Below are 22,395 nucleotides of genomic sequence, written 5' to 3' on the forward strand. Positions count from 1 at the left end.
CTTTCTAATGGAAGCCGTAGCCCGTTGTACGACAACTCCACTCCTTCGACACTCCCCGTTTCCTTCTCGCTCTTCTTCGCTCTTCCTCACCTGCAGACCTTCTAATTCCCCAATTTCTCTCTTCCGAAACCCTCGTCTCCGCATCATACTTCCATCCTCCTCCTCCTCCTCCTCACCATTGTCATCTTCATCAATGGCAATGCCTCTGCAGGTCTCTGCCTCCTCTAGCACTGGTCTCTCTCTCTCTCTCTCTCTCTCTCTCTCTCTCTCTCTCTCTCTCTCGCTCTCTCTATACGATTTACGACGCATCTTTACTTGAATTCTGATTTTACTGTCAGTGACGCTAGTTTTACTGTGACAATTTCGGTGTTTCTGATTAAGAAGTTTAGTTTTGTAAATTTTGTTCGATTTTGGATGGTGAAGGTGCACGAGAGGAAGCAATGGAGAACTCATCGTCTCGTTTGGTTGGGGAGAATGATTTGCTAATTGTCGGACCTGGTGTTCTTGGGCGTTTAGTGGCTGAGAAATGGCGCGAGGTACCATTTGAGCTACCAAATGATGAATTGCTTTGTTTGTTACTCTGATCTAGCGATCTGTATCATGTAATTTTATTCATACAAATTTTTACCACATAATTCCTAATTAATCTACATAAACTGTAGCTAAGGCACATGCTTGTTTTCGAATTATTGTTGATGGGGTTAGCAGTTGAATTACGGCTGAAACTGACTGCTTTGTATCTTGACGAATATAGTATGCATTTTCAAGGTAAAACATTCAGAATGTAGATTATTGTTTTGGGCAGGAACATCCGGGCTGCCAAATATTTGGACAGACTATGACATCGGATCACCATGATGAATTGATTAAAATTGGGATTAATCCATCTTTGAAGGGAACAGAAGCAACTGGTCGATTTCCGTATGTTATTTTCTGTGCTCCCCCCTCTCGAGCACTGGATTACCCTGGTGATGTCAGGTAGGCATGAGAATTGATGATGCCTTTAAACTGTGGCACATACCTAAGCATTATCAATATGCACCTGAATGTGCTTACATTCACCCTGTGTGGCTCCCCTTCCCCTCCCTTTCACTCCACTTGGACCTTTCTGAGCCAGGAAAAGGGGGGAAGGTGGGGGATCATTCCATCATGCTGGTCAATCCTGGGGGAAGATATAATGGTTTGTAAATCTAAGACATGAATTTACGCAGGTGTGTTTATGATTTTAGTATTTTCATGTTTTAATGAACATTCATGAATATATAGATGACTTGAGTTCTGTCCGTTGCTATCTAAATCATTGGTTTATCTGAAGCTGTGAACTTGAAAGTTGCCCTTCCATCGGATGTTCACACTATTAGCAATCTTCTGGAGCATGCAGAATTCCAGGAACTCTGGAAACATTTTTTTTGTATGGAATACTAAAATGGAACTGTATTTAGAGAATCTTTTCTGGCTCACTGATCCCATCATCTTTCTTTTGGCCTATGCACAACTATTTTATAGCAAATCTTTTATGTTTTCAATTTATCATCACTTAATTATTGCACTTCTTAGTTCATAGGGCTTAGGACTCAGAACCTCTGTGATATGTGCCTGGAAAAACTTGTAAGGTAAAGCTGAAAAGATGAATGCTCCTTCCAGTAATTTGAGAAGGCAACATATTACAAAACAGTAACAAATTTCAACTGAAGAATGTGGCAATACAATGGTGGTAGCTTTTCTATTTCAAAATTCAAATACTGCTCGGTACACCATACACCTCTAATCATCTCTATGTAATTTTATTTTATAAATTTGAATTTTTTGGCAGACGGAAAAATTAAATTAAGATAAAAAGAGTAATAGACCATGCTTTTGATTATCAGAAATTATCCTGCCCAAATGTCTGGGCACTTCAATGAACCATACTGAATGACTCAACAAATTTTTGTCAATGTTGACCTCACATCAGCAGTTCTACTAGCTCATCTAATATTGTGCTAAATAGAATAAGACTTCAAAGAGTAAATATCACCCAAATATCCCTGACCATTACCTGAATAGACCATGGAATTGTAGTAGCTTTGCTGGTCAGTGCCTCAGTGGCTTAAGACCCCTCACAGAGAACCCTTTTTTCTCCAGTTTAGTTCCTTCACCACCTTGCTTGGATTGAATTGAGGAAGTTCTGGACTAATCCAACTGATTATTTTCCACATCATCATACTGCCTTTCCATCTGTTGTCTGTTCGTATGTGGACAATTTGGTGACATTGAAGTCTTGAGGCGATTAAGGAAGTAAAACCAAAGAGAAGTGTGGCTTATGTTTAGATAGAGATGATATGAGTTCACACATGTATGGCGAGAGAGAGGTGGGGGGGGGGGGGATGTTGCCACAACAAATTAAATAATAGCATGTACATTATTGTTAAATTAAAAATTTTGCTTACTTTCCCATCAATCACAGTCACAGGTAAGTTTTTAATATCTTCCCCTTTTTAGTCTGGATCCTTTTCTGTAACTCCTTGTTGCTTTGACTTTTATATTTGTTTTGTTGTCAATGACTCCTTGAGTTCTAATTCGGTGGATTCAATGACTTGACTTCTGAACTCCTATTATTGTCTTGGGTGTGAAACAAACAAGCAGGCTGGCTGCATTAAACTGGAGCGGTGAAGGTTCTTTCTTGTTTACTTCAAGCACTGCCCCATATGATTGCAACGACAATGGATCATGTGATGAGGTGTTACATCTAACATAACACACTATTTGCTGGTAACAATTTTTTATTCTCATTTTAACTTAAGAAAGGATGTCCTTTTTTTATTCTGAAGTATAAGTATGTATTTAGCTCTTTGTTGTCAATGTCTAATAACATTTCAAACTACTGTACTCCACAACCATTTAGCCTTTTCTAACCCTTTGACAGTTAAAAAAAGTATTTTCTTTCATTTATTGAAAAAGAAAAATACTAAAACTTACCTTTTTCTGTTTAAAATTTCAGCCCCAAGTTTTGTAATAATTTTGATGATAGCAAACTATTGTGGACTGATATTATTTACGTTGGAGATGAATATTTACTGGTTTAATCAAAAGGAATAATTTAATTCAAAGGTTTCCAAATCACTTGATTCCATCTGAATTAAACTGTAAGTATTCATCTCAAACCAAAATAATTGGTCCTAGACTCCCAAATATTCAACTCAAACCAAAATAATCAGTCCAAAATAGTTATCATCCAAATTAGGATTATGAAGCCTTGGGGCTAACAATGCCCCTTCTTTTAATGATGAAAAATTACCATGAAAAATAAACAAATAATTGTAAGACAAAATAAACCCAACTTGAATAAATGGTATTTGTCAAATATAAACAAAAAATTCGAATAGGATATCTTGGGCGTATGAAAATGTGAACTTTCGTGCAGCCTATGCAACTGCATTAATAATAAAAAATTATGCTTCAATTATCCAATCACCAATATTTGCACAATCAATATCATGACATTATCCAATTTTCACAAACTAACATGCATGACAACATTTCTAATCCCAATCATCTATGATACATGATGTACATTTATGACACATTATATTCCTCTCCACTTTGGCATCATTAGATTGGTGAAGGGAGATCAATAATCATGACATTTCTGCAATTTTCACAAACTAATGTACATGACATGACGTTTCCAATCCTAATCATTTATAATGTATGATAAACATTTACAACGCATTATATTTCTTGCCCCTTTGGCATCATTAAACTAGGGAAAGGAGAAAAAAAGTAAATAAAAAATAAAAAGGGAACATAGATTTAAGAATCTTGATTATCCAAGTGGTGATAATCAAAATCAAGTATCCATACATGATACATCTATTATAAAGATATGCCATATAAGATCAAGGCATAGATTAAAGCATATATACTATAAACATACATACTGTAACGACCTGCTTATCTTAATATAAAATGAAACATAATAAATAAAATAGTCATCCCGAACCCGTGGGATACCTGTCATACACAGCGGAACCTTATATTCCCAAAGATACTGTGTTTATACATATAATCTCCAAAATATCAAAATAAACTTAGGATCTTACTACAAAAATCTCCTGATCCTAGATCAGAACTTACCCTTTTAGCAGGGAAGCTCAACTCACTCAGTGGCGGCCCTTACCCGCCGGACTCTTCGGGTTTCCTGAAATAATTTAAACTTAGGGTGAGACACCTCTCAGTAAGGGTAGATAAATTAAAATCAGTTGTGTGACAACATGAATATTTAATGTTGTAATACATATACCGTACATTTCACATATCATAAAACATAGATTGTAATATGGTTAAATAAACATATAATTTCATACTTCCAAGTAATCATACTAATAATGTATTATCTGATATAATCTATAATACTGAAAACTATTCAAGATGAATAGCTAGCTGATGTCATGTATTACCCCCCATGACGGGTTGTGCAGCCTGAAGGCGGGACCCGACAATGGCTGGCCGACCATTGTCGAGTCAAAAATATTTGTAAGTACGATGGGCCCGTCACACCCTGGTTCGGACTGTCAGGTGTTCGTCTACAACTCTACACTGAAAGCCACATCGACTATCCATCTTCCACCCCCTCGTGGGGTGGTTGGCACCAATCTGATTTATAAGTTACGGTACCATGCCTGAAACTGTACTAAACTAATATTCGGATTCTGATAACCTATAGTACATAAACATATATTGTTTATCGTAAATCAAATAATAATATATTCTGAATCCTACATTAACATAATAATTACGGCCTTGCGCCAAAAATATGAATAAATGCGGCCTTGCACCGAATAACATAAGTAATTGCGGCCTTGCGCCGATCATCAATTACGGCCTTGCGCCGAACATATCATATATTCTGAAATCATAACTTACTGTGTTTATCATGTTATTCCTGAAAATATTTGTCAACATGCTTATTTTGTAAATTTAACTTAACATGGTATAATATATATATAAAATAATATTCACGCCACACGAATTGAATGAAACCATATATTCCGTTTTGAAATCACATTTCCTGTACAATTGTAGTATTTTCCCAAACTTACCTTTTCTCAATTATACTCATATATAATCACATGCTTTCTGAAAATTATTCTACTATTAAATAATAGTAATTTCAATGGAAAATAATTGTTTTAATTTATACCCTAACCTGGCAACTGAAAAGCCCCTCTATAATACTGGTCTTACGTCCATAGGAAACTCTGAGCAGTACCCTGAAAATGATAATTTTCAGAACTAAATTTCAGTATTTATTCGGCTACATCATTTCCTTCAACTGTGGAAAGACCAAATTTCGAATAAAAAACCTTATCTCAACTCAGGGATGAATTTCGACTTGCTTCCATCAATGATCCGCTCTGGCAGATTTGGAGAGAACTTCCCTAGGAGCGTCGTGGTGGCCTTAGATCATTGATCTGGCAACTAACGGGGCCGAAATTGAAGAGAGAGAGGAGAGAGAAACCGTAGGGAGAGAGAGAGTGTGTGATTTTCTGATTTTGCTGCAATTAAATCCGAATTTTAGGCTATTTATAGAGCCGGATTTGTCGACGAGACACGTCACCTCATCGACGACTCCTGTAGAAAGTTCATCGATGAACCTGCACCCTTATCGACGAATTTCAGACTTTCAAAAATCCTCTCTCAATATCTTCTCGTCGATGAAACTTGGCTTTGTCGACGAGGACCTGATAAATTTTCTGTGGTCATTACATCCTAAAGTGCAACGTCGTCGACTGCCTCCTTCTGTTACTGTTTCTATTTCCCTCCCTCTTTATTTAAATTATATTATTATTATTCGGGTCATTACATTCTCCCCTCCTTATAAAATTTCGTCCTTGAAATTTACTATTCATACAACTTATCATCCCATGAAGGCAAAATGGTCTACTTATTTTATTACTTACCCCCACTTATGGCGGAGGAATACCGTGGTTATATTTCAAGTCCTGGGAGATTAGATATACCAAAAGAAAATTCCCCCAAAACTAAAATACCACTTACTAACTAAAGCATTACGTGTACCTGCAAAAGGAATACTACATATTTACTTACATTTTCCAATTACATCTGAACTTCTTGGAACAATTGTGGGTACTTCCGTCTAATCTGTTCCTCAAGCTCCCAAGAAACCTTTTCTATTGCATGATTCCTCCATAGAACTTTTACCAGAGGAATCTTCTTATTACGTAGTTCCTGTTCCTTTCTGTCCAGAATTTGCACTGGTACCTGTTGGGCTTTTGTGGAGCCTAGTTGTGTCTTAATTTGGATGACGACCTGACCTCCGTTTAATTAGAGATTTCTATCCTAAGGCTTAGTCCATAGAGTGAAGGCTTGGGCCGGTACAAGCCGTACTCGTGGGGGTTGGGAAAATTTTTGGAGCCCATTCGGAATGGAACCCTAGGCGCAACATATAAAAAGGGTGCTTTCGGGTGATTAGGGTTTGTGTGGTTGTATTCTTGAGAGAGAGCGAGAGCGAGAGAATTGTATCGCCGCACTCTCTGTGCTTTCTTCCTGATAATATTGAAATCCCTGCAACTCCGTGGACGTAGGCAAAATTGCCGAACCACGTAAATATTGTCTTGTGCGTGTGATTGAATTTTTCTTTGGTGTCATTCTTTCTCTATTTGTTTCTCACAGGTTTCGGGAATTTGTTTGCATATTCCTAACAGTACCTCCTCATATACTAGCGAATCACTGAGCTCTAACTCGCCATAACTGATAATATGAGAAGGATCTGGGACGTATTTCCTCAACATAGATACGTGGAATATGTCGTGCATTCTAGATAGTGTAGGTGGCAAAGCTAGCCTGTAGGCAACCGGTCCTACTTTCTCTAAAATCTCAAACGGACCGATGAACCTAGGGCTAAGTTTACCTTTCCTACCAAACTTCATAACCCCTTTTAACGGAGCTATCTTCAAAAATACATGATCACCCACATCGAACTCCAAATTCCTGCGGCGATTGTCGGCATAACTCTTCTGTCGGCTTTGAGTTGCACTGATTCTATCCCTAATGAGCTGAACTTTATCGTACGCTTGCTGTACCAGCTCTGGCCCCACAACTCGCCGCTCACCCATTTTGTCCCAATATAAAGGAGATCGACATTTCTTACCGTATAGTGCCTCAAACGGTGCCATACCAATGCTAGCCTGAAAACTGTTATTATACGCGAATTCCACCAGCGGCATGAACTGGTCCAACTACCCCCAAAATCTAATATACATGCTCGGAGCATATCTTCTAGTATCTGTATCGTCCTCTCAGTCTGCCTGTCTGACTGAGGATGAAATGCCGTGCTAATGATACCTGAGACCCTAGAGCTTCCTGCAAGCTTCTCCAGAACTGTGACGTAAAACGCGGGTCTCGATCTGACACAATAGATACGGACACTCCATGAGAACGAACTATATCCTAAACGTAAATCTCCGCTAAACGGTTGAGGGAATAGCTGATCTTGATAGGGAGGAAATGAGCGGTCTTAGTCAACCGGTCTACTATCACCCAAATCACATTCTGGTCATGTTATGTCGACGGCAGCCCTGACACGAAGTCCATGGATATATGATCCCACTTTCATTCTGGGATAAATAACGGCTGCAACTGACCCGCTGGCCTCTGGTGCTCAGCTTTTACCTGCTGGCATGTCAAACACTGGGCTATATACTCGACAATCTCTCTCTTCATATCACTCCACCAATAAAACTCTCGCAGATCCCTGTATATTTTCGTACTGCCGGGATGAACTGTATACAAAGATTGTGAGCCTCCTTTAAAATAGTCTTCCTAATGTCAGTATCGGTAGGAACGCATAATCTGGAACGGAACCGCAATGCTCCATTGTTGCAATGCTAAATTCCTCCGCTTGACCACTTTACACTCTGTCTATCACCTCTACTAATTATGAGTCTTCTTTCTGGGTGGTTTTAATTCTTTCCTGCAGAGTAGGCTGTACCACTAGGCTGACGATACATACTGGAGGATTATTTTCTATCAATTCAATGCCAAGTCTCTCCAGATCCATCATAATCGGACGTTGGATCTCCATAACTGCCAATGCTGATTCCCCAGACTTTCTGCTCAGTGCATCAGTTACCACGTTTGCTTTCCCTGGGTGGTAACTGATAGTACAATCAAAATCTTTAATTAAATCCAACCACTTTCTCTGTCTCATATTCAATTCCTTCTGGGTGAAGAAATACTTTAAGCTCTTGTGGTCGGAGAAAATCTCACACTGCTTGCTGTACAGGTAATGTCTCCAAATTTTCAATGCGTGTACCACTGCAGCCAATTCAAGATCAGGGGTAGAGTAGTTCTTTTCATATTCTATCAACTGTCTAGTTGCATACGCCACCACCTTGCCATGCTACATCAATACATAATCAAGTCCTTTCAAGGACGCATCACTGTAGATAATATAACCCTCACCCCTAGACGAGATATTCAGTACTGGCGCTGTGACTAGCCTCTGCTTCAATTCCTGAAAACTCTGCTCACAGCTGTCGTCCCATTCAAATCGAGCATTCTTTCTAGTCAGTCGTGTCAGAGGCCCTGATAAAGCTGAGAATCTTTCAACGAAATGACGGTAATAACCAGCTAACCTTAAGAAACTTCTGATCTCTTGGACTTTCCTCGATCTAGCTCAATTTACTACAACATCAATCTTGCTGGGATTTACAGAAATTTCGTCTCCTGAGATAACATGCCCCAAAAACACAACTTTCTTGAGCCAGAAGTCACATTTACTGAACTTTGCATACAACTTCTTCTCCCTGATCATCTGTAAAACCTGCCTCAATTGTATCTCGTGCTCCTCATAGCTTCTCGAATATACCAATACATCATCAATAAAAATAACCACAAACTGATCTAAATATGGATGAAAGATCTTATTCATCAAATCCATAAATATCGCAGGAGCATTCGTCAGGCCAAATGGCATAACCAGGAACTTGTAATGCCCATATCTGATCCTAAAAGCCGTCTTCGATACATCTTCTGCTCTTACCTTTACCTGATAGTAGCCTGACCTAAGGTCGATCTTAGAATATACCCGTGTACCCTGGAGCTGGTCAAACAAATCATCGATACGGAGTAGAGGATACTTGTTCTTTATTAATCTCCCTGTAGTCTATGCACATTTTCATAGACCCTTCTTTTTTTTTTCATGAACAGTACTGGAGCTCTCCACGGAGATACATTAGGTCGTATGAAACCCTTATCAAGTAAATCCTGTAACTGATCTTTTAGTTCTGCCAACTCTGCTGGCGCCATTCGGTACGGTGTTTTAGAGATCGACGTTGTACCTGGAAGTAGATCAATGGGAAAATCTATCTCACGATTAGGTGGCAAACTCGGTAATTCATCTGGAAACACGTCAGTAAACTCCTTTACTACTGGCGTACTAGTGAACTTCACTTCATTCCCTGTTGTTTCTTTCATGAAGGCCACGAATCCCAGACAACCACTCAAGAGCAGTCTCCTCGCTTGAACAGCTGAAACCATCTGAGGTAGAGATTGCACTCATGACCTTATAAATTTGAATTCTGGTCTCCCTGGCGGTCTAAAGATTACTTCTCTCGTATGGCAGTCTATACTAGCAAAATTAGCTGCTAGCCAATCCATGCCGAAAATAATATCAAACCCATGCATGTCTAGCACTACCAAATCGACAAATAGAATCCTCCCCTGAACATCAACTGGACAATCACGAAACACCCTACTACATCTCACTGCTAACTCGGTTGGTGTAGCTACTAATAACTCAACATCTAGTGTTTGTGTTTCGGCCTCACACAATTTAACATATTCCATAGATGCAAACGAGTGCGTGGCTCCTGAGTCAAAAAATGCAATAACTTTAAATGAAAGCATATTAACCGTACCTGTCACCACGTCGCCAGCTATCTCAGCATCACCCAGTGTCAAAGCAAAAACCCTGGTTGGGGCCATATTCCGCTGCTAGCCTCCACGTGGAACCTAGTAGCCTCCTCGAGTAGGTCTAGGAGCAGGAGCAGCACCAATCTGAGCCTGACAATCCTTCATCATATGTCCTGACTCCCCACACCAGTAGCAGACATCTTGCCCGGCGCGACACTTCCCCAGGTGTCTCTTCCGTAAGACGGGCAAGCTGGAGATGGCTCCACGTGGCACCTAGTACCCTCCTCGAGCAGGTCTAGGAGTAGGAGCAGCACCAATCTGAGCCTGAGAATCCTTCATCATATGTCCTGACTCCCCACACCGGTAGCAGACACCTTGTTTGGCACGATACTTCCCCAGGTGTCTCTTCCCGCAAGATAGGCAAGCTGGAGATGGCTGCACACCTTGAAAACTGCGATTCCCGGTCTCCTGCCTCCGATCTCTGTAGTAGCCACATCTCTTCCACGAACCGCAGCCGACTCCCTACTGGGAACCAGAAGGTATGGATCTCTTCTTCTGCCTCTGCTCCTCAGCCTCCAACCGCTTCCCAATCTCCGCTATAGTGGCTCTATCCACTAGCTCAATAAAATCCTGCAATTTCAGAATCGACACTTGCTTATGTATTTCTCTCCTTAGACCTCTTTCAAACTGCCGTACCTTCTTTGCTTCATCTGGTATGATGTATAGGGCGAAGTGAGATAATTCGATGAACCTTGCCGCGTATTGCTGTACGGTCTGCTGTCCCTGTTTCAGATTCAGGAACTCCTTAATCTTCGCTTCCCTAGACGAGGCTGGAAAATAACTGTCGAAGAATGTCTCCTTAAACCGCTCCCATGTCATCTCCACAGGTACTGTCCTTAGCTGCTCTAAAAGTTTCATCGTCGACCACCATCTCTCGGCCTCCCTAGTCAGCTTGTAGGTAGCAAATAGCACCCTTTGCTCCTCTGAACACTGCAGCACTATAAATATTTTCTCGATCTCTTGCACTCAGTTTTCAGCAACTGCAGGATCTATTCCTCCTGAGAAAGCCGGAGGATTCATCTTAATGAATTTCTCGATCGAACTACCGTGGCCTGCCGACGGACCACCTTGTTCCCTCGAACTTCTGGCAATTTCTGCCATAATCTGCTGTACCACGCTGCGTAAGACGACATCCGAATCACTACCCGCAGCTCCTGAGAGTCCAGTACCCTCATTCCCACTGGCATGGGCACTACTACTACTAGGGTCCATCCTGAAAAACAAATAACTTAACTCAGAACCCCTTCACTATACATATCACCAAACCAATATAGTATATACTCCTAATTAATTCATCTCTCTTGATCTTAATTCAAGGTTCAATCCTGCAACCTAGATACCCAACTCGACGATAGTTTACCATGACTTTCCTAAAATCGTCACCCTAGGAAAATCACACAAATTACCATGGAAGTACTGCATCTAGACTACAAAATCAGACCTCAAATCCCCTTATCCTATACTCTGGTATTATTACTGCTGCATTCTAAAGTCTACAGAACCTAGTATCCTAGGCTTTGATACCAAACTGTAACGACCTGCTTATCTTAATATAAAATGAAACATAATAAATAAAATAGTCAACCCGAACTCGTGGGTAGCGGGGACACCTGTCATACACAGTGGAACTTAGGCAACAGTAAATGTAAATCACATTCATCAACCATAAATTACATAATACCAGAGTCTACTATATTCCCAAAGATACTGTGTTTATACATACAATCTCAAAAATATCAACATAAACTTAGGATCTTACAACAAAAATCTCCTGATCCTAGATCAGAACTTACCCTTCTAGTAGGTAAGCTCAACTCACTCAGTAGCGGCCCTGACCCGCCGGTATCTCGGGGTTTTCTGAAATAATTTAAACTTAGGGTGAGACACCTCTCAGTAAGGGTAGATAAATTAAAATCAGCTGTATGGTAACATGAATATTTAATGTTGTAATACATATACCATACATTTCACATATCATAAAACATAGATCGTAATATGGTTAAATAAACATATAACATATCATAAAACATAGATCGTAATATGGTTAAATAAACATATAATTTCATACTTCCAAGTAATCATACTAATCATGTATTATCTGATATAATCTATAATACTGAAAATTACTCAGGATGAATAGTTAGCTGATGTCATGTATTACCCCCCATGACGGGTTGTGCAGCCTGAAGGCGGGACCCGACAATGGTTGGCCGACCACTGTCAAGTAAAAAATGTTTGTAAGTACGATGGACCCGCCACATCCTAGTCCGGACTTCCAGGTGGATGTCCACAACTCTACACTGAAAGTCATATCGACTATCCATCTCCCACCCCCTCGTGGGGTGGTTAGTACCAATCTGATCTTAGATATCTGATCTATAAGCTACGGTACCGTGCCTGAAACTGTGCTAAACTAACATCCGGATTCTGATAACATATAGTACATAAACGTATATTGTTTATCGTAAATCAAATAATAACATTTTCTGAATTCTACATTAACATAATAATTGCGGCCTCCCGCCGAAAATATGAATAAATGCGGCCTTGCGCCGAATAACATAAGTAATTGCGCCTTGCGCCGATCATCAATTACGGCCTTGCGCCGAACATATCGTATATTCTGAAATCATAACTTACTGTGTTTATCATGTTATTCCTGAAAATATTTGTCAACATGCTTATTTTGTAAATTTAACTTAATATGGTATAATATTTATATAAAATAATATTCACGCCACACGAATTGAATGAAACCATATATTCCGTTTTGAAATCACATTTCCTGTACAATTGTAGTATTTTCCCAAACTTACCTTTTCTCAATTATACTCATATATAATCACATGCTTGCTGAAAATTATTCTACTATTAAATAATAGTAATTTCAATGGAAAATAATTGTTTTAATTTATCCCCTTACTTGGCAACTGAAAAGTCCATCGATAATACTGGTCTTACACCTGTAGGAAACCCTGAGCAGTACCTTGAAAATGATAATTCCTAAAACTAAACTTCAGTATTTATTTGAGTACATCATTTCCTTCAACTGTGGAAAGACCAAATTTTGAATAAAAAGCCTTACCTCAACTCAGGGATGAATTTCGATTTGCTTCCACCAATGATCCGCTCCGGCAAATTTGGAGAGAACTTCCCCAGGAGTGTCATGGTGGCCTAAGATCATTGATCTGACGACTAACGGGGCAGAAATCGAAGAGTGAGGAGAGAGAAACCGTAGGGAGAGAGAGTGTGTGTGATTTTTTTATTTTGCTGCAATTAAATCTGAGTTTTAGGCCATTTATAGAGCCGGATTCTTCGACGAGGCACGTCACCTCGTCGACGAGTCCTGTAGAAAGTTCGTCAATGAACCTGCACCCTCGTCGACGAATTTCAGACTTTCAAAAATCCTCTCTCAGTATCTTCTCGTCGACGAACACAAGGGGTTCGTCGACAAGGGTACAAGAAACTTGGCTTCGTCGACGAGGCCCTCTTGTACCCTAGTCGACGAACCCCCTGTGTTCGTCGACGAGGACCTAATAAATTTTCTTGGGTCATTACATCATAAAGTGCAATGTCGTCGACTGCCTTCTTCTGTTACTATTTCCATTTCCCTTCCTCTCTATTTAAATTACATTATTATTATTTAGGTCATTACACATACATTCAGAGAAAATCTACATAAATGTTATCCATATTCTATACATCCATAAAAATATAAACAAACCAGATAAAAAGGATCCATGTGCGCAAACAACCAACATCCATAAGCAAGTTGAAAGGGCTAAAATATCCAACATAACAAAGAAAGAATAAGGACCTTCTTTAACATATTGATTTTTTTTCAGAAATTGAATTCTTTCCCTCATGATTTGCCATTTGGGATAGCATAAAATGACACTGACCTTTTTTAATGTATTGAATTGAAGCACGTGGACCCAAGCTTGAGAAAAAAAATTGGCCTTATTCTTTTTACTTTTTGCTAGGGATTTCTTTGCTCCTTATCATAGTTGTTGCATTATGTAAACATACTCTAATAATTGAGTTTCTTGATCATGACCTTGACACATGAGCATGCATATTGTAGAATAAAACCCTCCAACATAGGGATCTTATGCGAGAGAATTTTATATCCAAATATTGAATGATTGGATTATACTGAACTTGGTTTGGAACAATGTTTTAAAAGGCGAAGCTATAAGGCAAGACGTTTTAACCCTTAAGGGGTGAGGCGTAAGCCTTTCGAGAATTTTATTTTTAGATAAAAAAATATGTAAATAAATTATATATTTTTTAAAAAATAAATAAAAATATTAGGAAAATCACAAATATAATGTTAAAAACTACTTGCTGCCCTGCTAACTTGATATCATGACATAAATCAAGACAAGAGATAGCTATACTATTATAATAATTATTACCCCACATGGTCCATTTTGAGCTAGGGAAAGAGGGGAAAGTGGGAGATTATTGCATCATGCTTGTTAATCCTGGGGGAAGATATAAATTGTGTGTATCTAAGACATGTATTTACATGGGTGTGTTTTGATTTTTAGTATTTTCATGTTTTAATGAACATTCATGAATATATTATGTTTTGATAGATGAATCAAGTTCTATCCATTGCTATCTAAAACATTAGTTTATCTGAAGCTGTGACCTTGAAGTTTTCCTTCCATTGGATGTTCACTATATTAGCAATCTTCTAGAGCATGCAGAATTCCAAGAACTCTGAAAACATCCTTTCATGGAATACTTAAATGGAACTGTATTTAGACTCTTTACATTCACACTAATCCCATCATTGCTCTTTTGGCCTATGTGCAATATTTTGTAACAAATCTTTTATGTTTTCAATTTTTTTTCACTTAATGATTGCACTTCTTAGTTCATATGGCTTAGGACTTAGAACCTTTGTGATAGTTGTCCTGAAAAAACTCTTTAGGTAAAGCTGAAAAGATGAATGCTCCGCCCAGTAACTTGAGAAGGCAACATATTACAAACAACAATAAGAACAATAACAAACCAAGCCTTAAGTACCACTAGGTGGGGTTGCCTACATGAATCCTTTTCCGTAAATTTATGCGATCATGGACAATTTCTTTTGACAAATTCAGGGCTATTAAATCCTTACAATCTCATTTCAAGTTATTTTAGGTCTATCCCTACTACTTTTACTACCCCCTCACAGTAACTAATTCACTCTTCATCACTGGCGTACTATTTGGCCTATGTTACAAGTGCCCAAATCATCTGAATTGTACCTTACTTATCTTATATTCTATAGGAGCTACACCTATCATATCTTCTTGTAAGGCAACATATCACAAAATAACAACAAGTTTCAATTGGAGAATGTGCAACAGCGTAAGACAAATGGAGGTAGCTTTTCTCCTTTTTAGTAGAAGAGTTATTTCCAAATTCAGATGCCGTTTGTCATGCATAGGCCAAAAGAGATAGCTATACTATTACAAAGTTCAAATTATTGCCATGATTTAAGATACAACTCTCAGTTATTTCGGAAAGGTTGAAGTTCAAGAGTTTTATAAATCAACTCATATTTTGACCCTTTAATATAAACACGTAGTTAAAATTTTCTAGCCAATTCTAACTTGAGAATCACACATTCCAAATGCATAAGCCTCAACTGAAAAGGCACAAAAGGTGTGCCTTTTGTGCAATTGCATGGGCTTCAACGGGTAATGCATTACCCTTTTTTGAATTTGGTATTTTAGATTGAGCCTCAAGGCACTTTAGGCATGCCTTGCCTTGAGGTGAGCCTCGATTGAGCCTTTTAAAACATTAGTTTGGAAACGTTCTTCATAGTTTTTCTCATTTACATCGATTTTAAGAAAAATGTATTTTTCCATTGGAAGCATAGTGGGAACATCACTAGTTCAAAGGTGATTTAATCATCTCATTCTAAACATACAGATCTTTCCTTTATAATTTGTCTATCTTTTTGGGAATTGTCATGCAAGGGAGCACCAGTCATGTGAAAATTTATATAATTCACTTAATGTCTCTATGACATCAAATGTCAAAAGAAGGGGAGGCTGATGTAACTTGATTCACTAGTTAAGCTGGGATCAGTCTTTGTTCAAGAAACACAAGGAAGATTACATTTGATTTTGAAATCCAAGGGTGGTTGTAGTTTGCCTAATAGTTTTGTTTTAGGAATTTCCATCTTTTGATAATTTGACCGATCTTTCAATTGGGTAATTGCTATAAGACATCCTATGCCAATCAAAAATTGTATTGTTTGAAATTGGGTTTGGTTGATGTAATCAAAATCATTATAATAATAACATAGTTAAATGACTAGAGTTTGAAATTTGAAAAGAGAAAGGAGGAGATGGAGGAGAAGAAAAAAGTAAAAAGGGGGAGGTTGAAGAACAAAAATTCGTTAGGAAAAAGTTGAAACGCGATTTGTTTTGGATTCTTATGGTCGTATATCCCACACTCATGGTTTTAAATTGTGATAACGGGTAACGTAACGTAACGGTAATAGTTGTAGCAAGAAGCAGAAGTAGCATATGTTACATAACCAGAAGTAGGTGTACAGGTGGTGAATTTTTTTCAGCACGCATAACCTTATGCATACTGGTATATTTGTATGTTTGAAACTTTTAATGCTTCTTAGAAATAGTTTAAGTGTAATTTGGATCCTTTAGTTCAACTAAATTGTTTGGCTTGGCAAGAAATTTAAATTTGTTTTACACCACCATTGATGGAAAAATTACGTGGGCGTGTGTGTGTGTGTTTATACTTTTTCATTATTCTTATGTGAGATTAATTAATTAATAAAAAAAAAATTATAAACTCCATTAATCTATTAGACACATAAGACATGAATATTACAAATATACAATAACTAGAAAAGAAAAGAAAAGAAAGCTGAAGTTGAAAAATATGGAACATAAATATCAAATTGCTAATATTATGAAAATAAAATATTTTCTTAACAAACTAGTATTAAATTAATGTATCTCTTTTGAGTATTTTTTTTAAAAAAAATTGTAAATTTTACATCATTATCATCCTCATTATAATATTTTTCCACCTCTCTTCACATAGTATAGTAAGAATGATTTATTTAAGGGGGGAAAAACAAAAGTGAGAAAAAGTAAAAAAAAAAAACTTTTATATATTTGTTATAACAGCCCTATACCGGTTATGTAACGGTCGTAGCAGTCTTTGTGTAACGATCGTAGCAGCATTTATCTAACGGTCAGTATATGATGGCTGCTTTGGCTGTGATTTTTCTTCCTGCCAATTTTGAGGTGTGTAACAGTTTTGGGAATCCAAAAAACTGATGCATAACAGCGTTACATAACGGTTGAAGCCACTATTTAAAACCATGCCCATTCTAGTTATTTGAATGCCTAATGAAAAAAGGGACAACGTTCATTGAACTATATGCATTTAAATACTTATGTTTAGTTTTACTGTGGGTTGTCCTACCTGAGGATTAAGCCACAGCAGATGTATCTCTGTTGGCATATGAAATTCTGATTAACCCTTTGATGTCATTTGCTCGATACGAGAACAAAATCAGTTTATTTTGTCTAGTTTTTGTGAAATTTGAACTTCGTATTTTGAAACTTTAAATTTACTTAGTCTTCAAAATTTCTGATTGCACTGTGGTTTGGTGTTGAAACTGACATTCCTCAGCATGGCCGTGCAGGAAACTCCTGTAGTACCAATTGGGAGGAGCCCTAGGACAGATATCCTTCTAAAAGCAGAAAAAGTAGTCTTGGAGTTTGGCGGTTGTGTTCTTAGACTGGCAGGACTTTACATATCCTTTTTGGAGCTTATGTTTCAAAATTTATACTTATATCTTGAAGGGAAAATGTTGGAAATCATGATGAAATTGTGTACAATATTCTTGGACACCTTAACAATTTATACAAAGCTGACAGAGGTGCACATATTTATTGGCTGGGGAAAGGTACCTCTGATGTGCGCCCTGATCACATCCTCAATCTCATACACTATGAGGTGAAGGCTTCAATTTTTTTTCATCTATATGTTATTATTCGATGAATTAGTCAATGTGAAGATTTTATAAGACAATAGTTTGAAATGACTTCTTTTGGCTCCATGTTATGTTCAGCATTGTCCGCACCATTTACTTGTATTTCTTGTTTTCTTTGCATTTAAAAAATGTATTTGGTATTATTAATAGTGGTCACTATACCATAATTTTGAATTAGTTGTTTTCTGTCTTGTGTACTTCCATATCAGGATGCAGCTTCACTCTCGGTTGCAATCTTGAAGAAGAAACTTAGTGGTCGAGTTTTCTTGGGTTGTGATAATCATCCTTTATCCAGGTCATCTTGCTGCAATTCTATTCTGAGTTTTGGTGGCTTCCTTCCTTATTTGTCCAGATAAACTAGTGCAACCTAGATTGTTCTAATTCGTGGGAGATGTTCTCGTACCTTGTCAATTTTTTTCCAGGCAGGAAGTCATGGACTTGGTTGTTAAGAGTGGGAAATTCAGTAAAAAATTTGAAGGTTTTACAGGTAAATCTTTTAGGATGATTTATTGACTTCATTTTATCTTATTTTGTTAAGAGTGAGAGATTCATTTTATTTTGTTTTGTTTCTCCGTTTTGAGGGAGGGTTCTTGTTTTGGGGAGGAGGGTAAGGATAGGCTTCTTCTGGCCATTTTGTGGACAAATATATCTCCATCATTTAACTATCAGAAAATTTAAGATACAAGTGAAAATTTGAAGTATTTTGTAATCAGCTTAAGATCTAAACATGGAAAACTGTGTGCGTGACTTCAATTTAATTCTTATACCAGTTAAAAGAACTTTGTTTTTGTTGTAAAGCATGAATTAGTTTTTATTGTTAAAAATTTAATAATATATTATTTTCCTTTGGACTTTAGCAAATATTAAATTACCGTTATTTCTTTTTACTGTGTGCCAAAATGTCAGTTACATGCAAATAAAAAAAGTATTTGATTGAAAAAATAATGCAAGATTATCACAAAATTCTAACTAGACGCACGTGCACACACAAAATTCTTTGACATCTTCTAAAACTCCTGCAAAGTTTCTATTATCCTTTAGATGTACAATAAATGTAACTTCTAAAATATAAATATAAATATCAATAATAAAATCATAAACCAAGAAACACCCGCTAGATAGCATTGGTCACATTTGTTTGAACTTAGAAGAAATCTCCTAATTGACCATAGACTGAGCAAACAAAAATTAATAGGTAGGAAGTAAAATTTTAAGTTGACAAATAACATTTAACAATTTACATAATTGTTAAATCACTGATACTTAAGAAATATAAAGGAAATATATTTTATAACTATTGAATTCTACTAACCCATATACCTTACTCAAAATGCAAATAGTTAATAAGTAAAGATAACTGAGTAAAATATAAATGAAACTTGAAACAACCAACCCCACCCCCCCCCCCCCCCCAAAAAAAAAAAAAAATCTTGTAAACAGTGCTTATGTACGCACACAAGCCAATTCTACACTAATATGTCAATCAAATTATTCAGTTTAAGTACAAGTACATTTTATGTAATTTAAACTATTTTTTTACAATATCTTGTAAATTATAAAAGCATGATCCGCAGGTAGAGGCAATGAAGAATATTTTGATTGTTGAACAGATTAAAAACCAAATAAAACTGTTGAACCAGTGGTTGGCTTCATGTAGGATTGCCGGGTTTTGGTCATTGTTGGTTTATAAATTTGAGAATCGCTTAGTTTAGTGTCTGGTTTTGGTCAAAACCGAATTGGTCCAAACTGATTACATCACTAGTCATGCTGGCTACTGTGTGCTAGCTTGCTAGGGCATGGGTTTAGCCCTAAAGGAAAAAGAAGGTTTGGTATTTGTTCCCTGTTTGTCTATTTAAGTGCATTTGGAGGGAGAGAAATAGGGGTTTCAATGGGAAGGAAATGCTAGTTCAAAAGTGAAGAGTTATTAGTTCATATGTTTCTTTTTTCCTGGGTTTGTCTGCGTGCTTCTGGACTGCACTTTTTGTTGTGTGATTCTTTTATATGGTTATGACTTTTGTTGTTTTGGGGTTGCATCCCCTTTAATACATACTTTATTTATTAGGAAAATAAAATTGTTTTCTAATTTAAAAAATTAGTCAGCTCTAGTAAGAGGTAAGTTCCACAGTAAGTGTAAATTATTTTGGGCCCATAAAAGCATCTGCATATGCTGCCAAAACTTGGCGCCTTTTGGAGTGTAGGTGTGAGTATGCAACTTCAAGGGATTATCATTGCTTGTCAAAAAAATTTGTATGCTCTGTAAGGGAGAAATTCTTCATGAAGTGTCTCTGAGTTATTTCAGGCCCTTGAAGCATCTGCATATGCCTCCAAAAGTTGGTGCCTTTTGGGATGTGTATATGCAAGTAAGGATATCTTTGCCCACCAAAAAACATGGGGTATCTCTAGTTCAGTACTTATTAAATGTTTATGATTTGGATATTTAGAAATCCAACAATATCTTAATCAGCCATTTTTATTTTTGTAGGCACTAATGATCCTTTAGGTAAGCGACTCAACAATTCAAAAACTCGTGAAGAGTTAGGATGGGAGCCAAAGTACCCAAGCTTTTCTAAGTTCCTTGGGGTATCTGAATGATTCTTGCTTCTCTGTTTTTGGAACTCAATTCAAATGAAAGAGGGCGGGGACCTTGGTTTAGGTAGCCGGCCAATGGATTGCTTGAAGATGGAGCTGTTGATATTTGTTATGGCAAAATTTGTGGTGGTGTTGAATGTGCTGAATATTAGATGTGTTTTCATCCTGAATGGTATTCATTTGATAGGGAAAAATGAATTTCTAAATTCACAGCTATACTCGTGTATGGGTTCATCAGTCACATATTCAATTGACAGATTGTGTGGATTCACCTGTCCACACACAAAAAAAAAAGTGACATTCCCAAACCAGAGTTTCAATTGTGCTGTACCAGATTTGTTCTTTTTTTGCTTCCAATTTAAAAATATAATTTTTATGTTTGGAGAGGTCTTGGATTTGGAGTTGTATTGCATTTGCATAAGATGCAGTATAAAAACTCGAAGTCTGAAATTTATACTTTCAAACACTACCTTAATTTATTCAAGTGTGCAATGTTTGTAGTTAGTTTCACAATACGAGGATGACAAGTAGGGCATTTTTTAATAAAACGTTTTTCTCAATTATCTATTACTTCTTTTGTTCGGAGTAAATGTCCAAATAAAATTGATTATTTTATTCTTGGTTTTTTTTTTTTGTCTGTTAATTAGGATGAGATTTTTAAAAATAAAAATAAAACAGAAAAGGATGAAGAATATACATGGATGATATTGCATTGATCAAGTTTGACCAAGGACTCAGAAAGATTAGTCGCAACTAACCCTCCAAGACATGGCAGAGTAGACCTCCTTTTATTTTTAAAATTTCCTCAAAGAGGCAAAATGTGTTTTGAGTAATTACAGCAAGAAGCAACCCATACACCATCCTATACCCATTTTCTCTTCGTCCTAAAGTTGAACTCGGAATCTGTAACATGAATGTCAAATGTGCCAATAGAATCAAACCCCTTTTAACCTAACAACTGTTGACCTATATCAGATTAGACAATTTGTTCTACTTGCTTTTTAAGTAACATGTTGCACACATACACAATCACTCATGAAAATTGGAGCCTGGTGAACCATCCATGAAACTTTAATAAGAAATATCTGCCTCAATTATGTTAGTTGCAATCTTTCTGCTATAAGCAAGGTAGCACCTCTCTCTCTCTCTCTCTCTCTCTCTCTCTCTCTCTAAACCCATATTAAAGAAATGAATGTAATGAATGTATAAATGATTTACCTAACCAATCTAGTTGTTGAGCTGTCCATTTCGAAGTCCTTTTCTTTCCCTTCAGCTTCTTGACAATCATAATCCACCAGTGCCCAAATCCAAATTGAGTTGAATGGGTAAAGATTGAGTAGCGAATGGGAAGACTTTGATTTCTATGCATACTATATTAACTGCGGTGGCATCTAGCCAACAAGAGAAAGGGACATTTAAGTTGAAGAACAATTTAACACACTAATCAAATGGGAGCTTCAATCTCACTCTCCCCCCAGTCATTTGCAGATCAACAATTCAAGGAAACAAGAAAACTTTGATGTCAGTCAGTTTCATATAAATAGAACATGAATGGGGAAGGGCTGCTTCTCAGAAACCTTAGTGTGGTTTGTGTCTCATGGAACTTCTGCTGTTGATCATTATCATTCTTTTGATTGTGATGATATGCATTCCGCGGCGACGCTCGACTGTTATCACTGTGTACCGATGTCCTTGACAAGTTCCCTCCAACTTCCACCCCTTTGTATTCTCAATATGTTTTGAAATTTTCATTTAGAATCTTTGAGTTCATTAATCTGCACCTTATGTTTTAT

General features: G+C 37.3%; 1 protein-coding gene across 1 annotated transcript; it reads left to right on the top strand.

Moving 5' to 3' along the window:
* Position 1: 1 nt before the first annotated feature.
* LOC131152237 (uncharacterized) lies at positions 2 to 20,910 on the top strand. Its single transcript, XM_058103993.1, has 9 exons — positions 2 to 233; positions 424 to 536; positions 806 to 978; positions 2,626 to 2,719; positions 17,663 to 17,773; positions 17,887 to 17,976; positions 18,223 to 18,308; positions 18,436 to 18,500; positions 20,496 to 20,910. The coding sequence occupies exons 1-9, from the start codon at positions 8 to 10 to the stop codon at positions 20,603 to 20,605; spliced, it is 1,068 nt and encodes a 355-aa protein (XP_057959976.1). The 5' UTR covers positions 2 to 7; the 3' UTR covers positions 20,606 to 20,910.
* Positions 20,911 to 22,395: the final 1,485 nt, after the last annotated feature.

This window comes from Malania oleifera, chromosome 3, assembly GCF_029873635.1.
Source record: "Malania oleifera isolate guangnan ecotype guangnan chromosome 3, ASM2987363v1, whole genome shotgun sequence".
NCBI lineage: Eukaryota > Viridiplantae > Streptophyta > Magnoliopsida > Santalales > Ximeniaceae > Malania > Malania oleifera.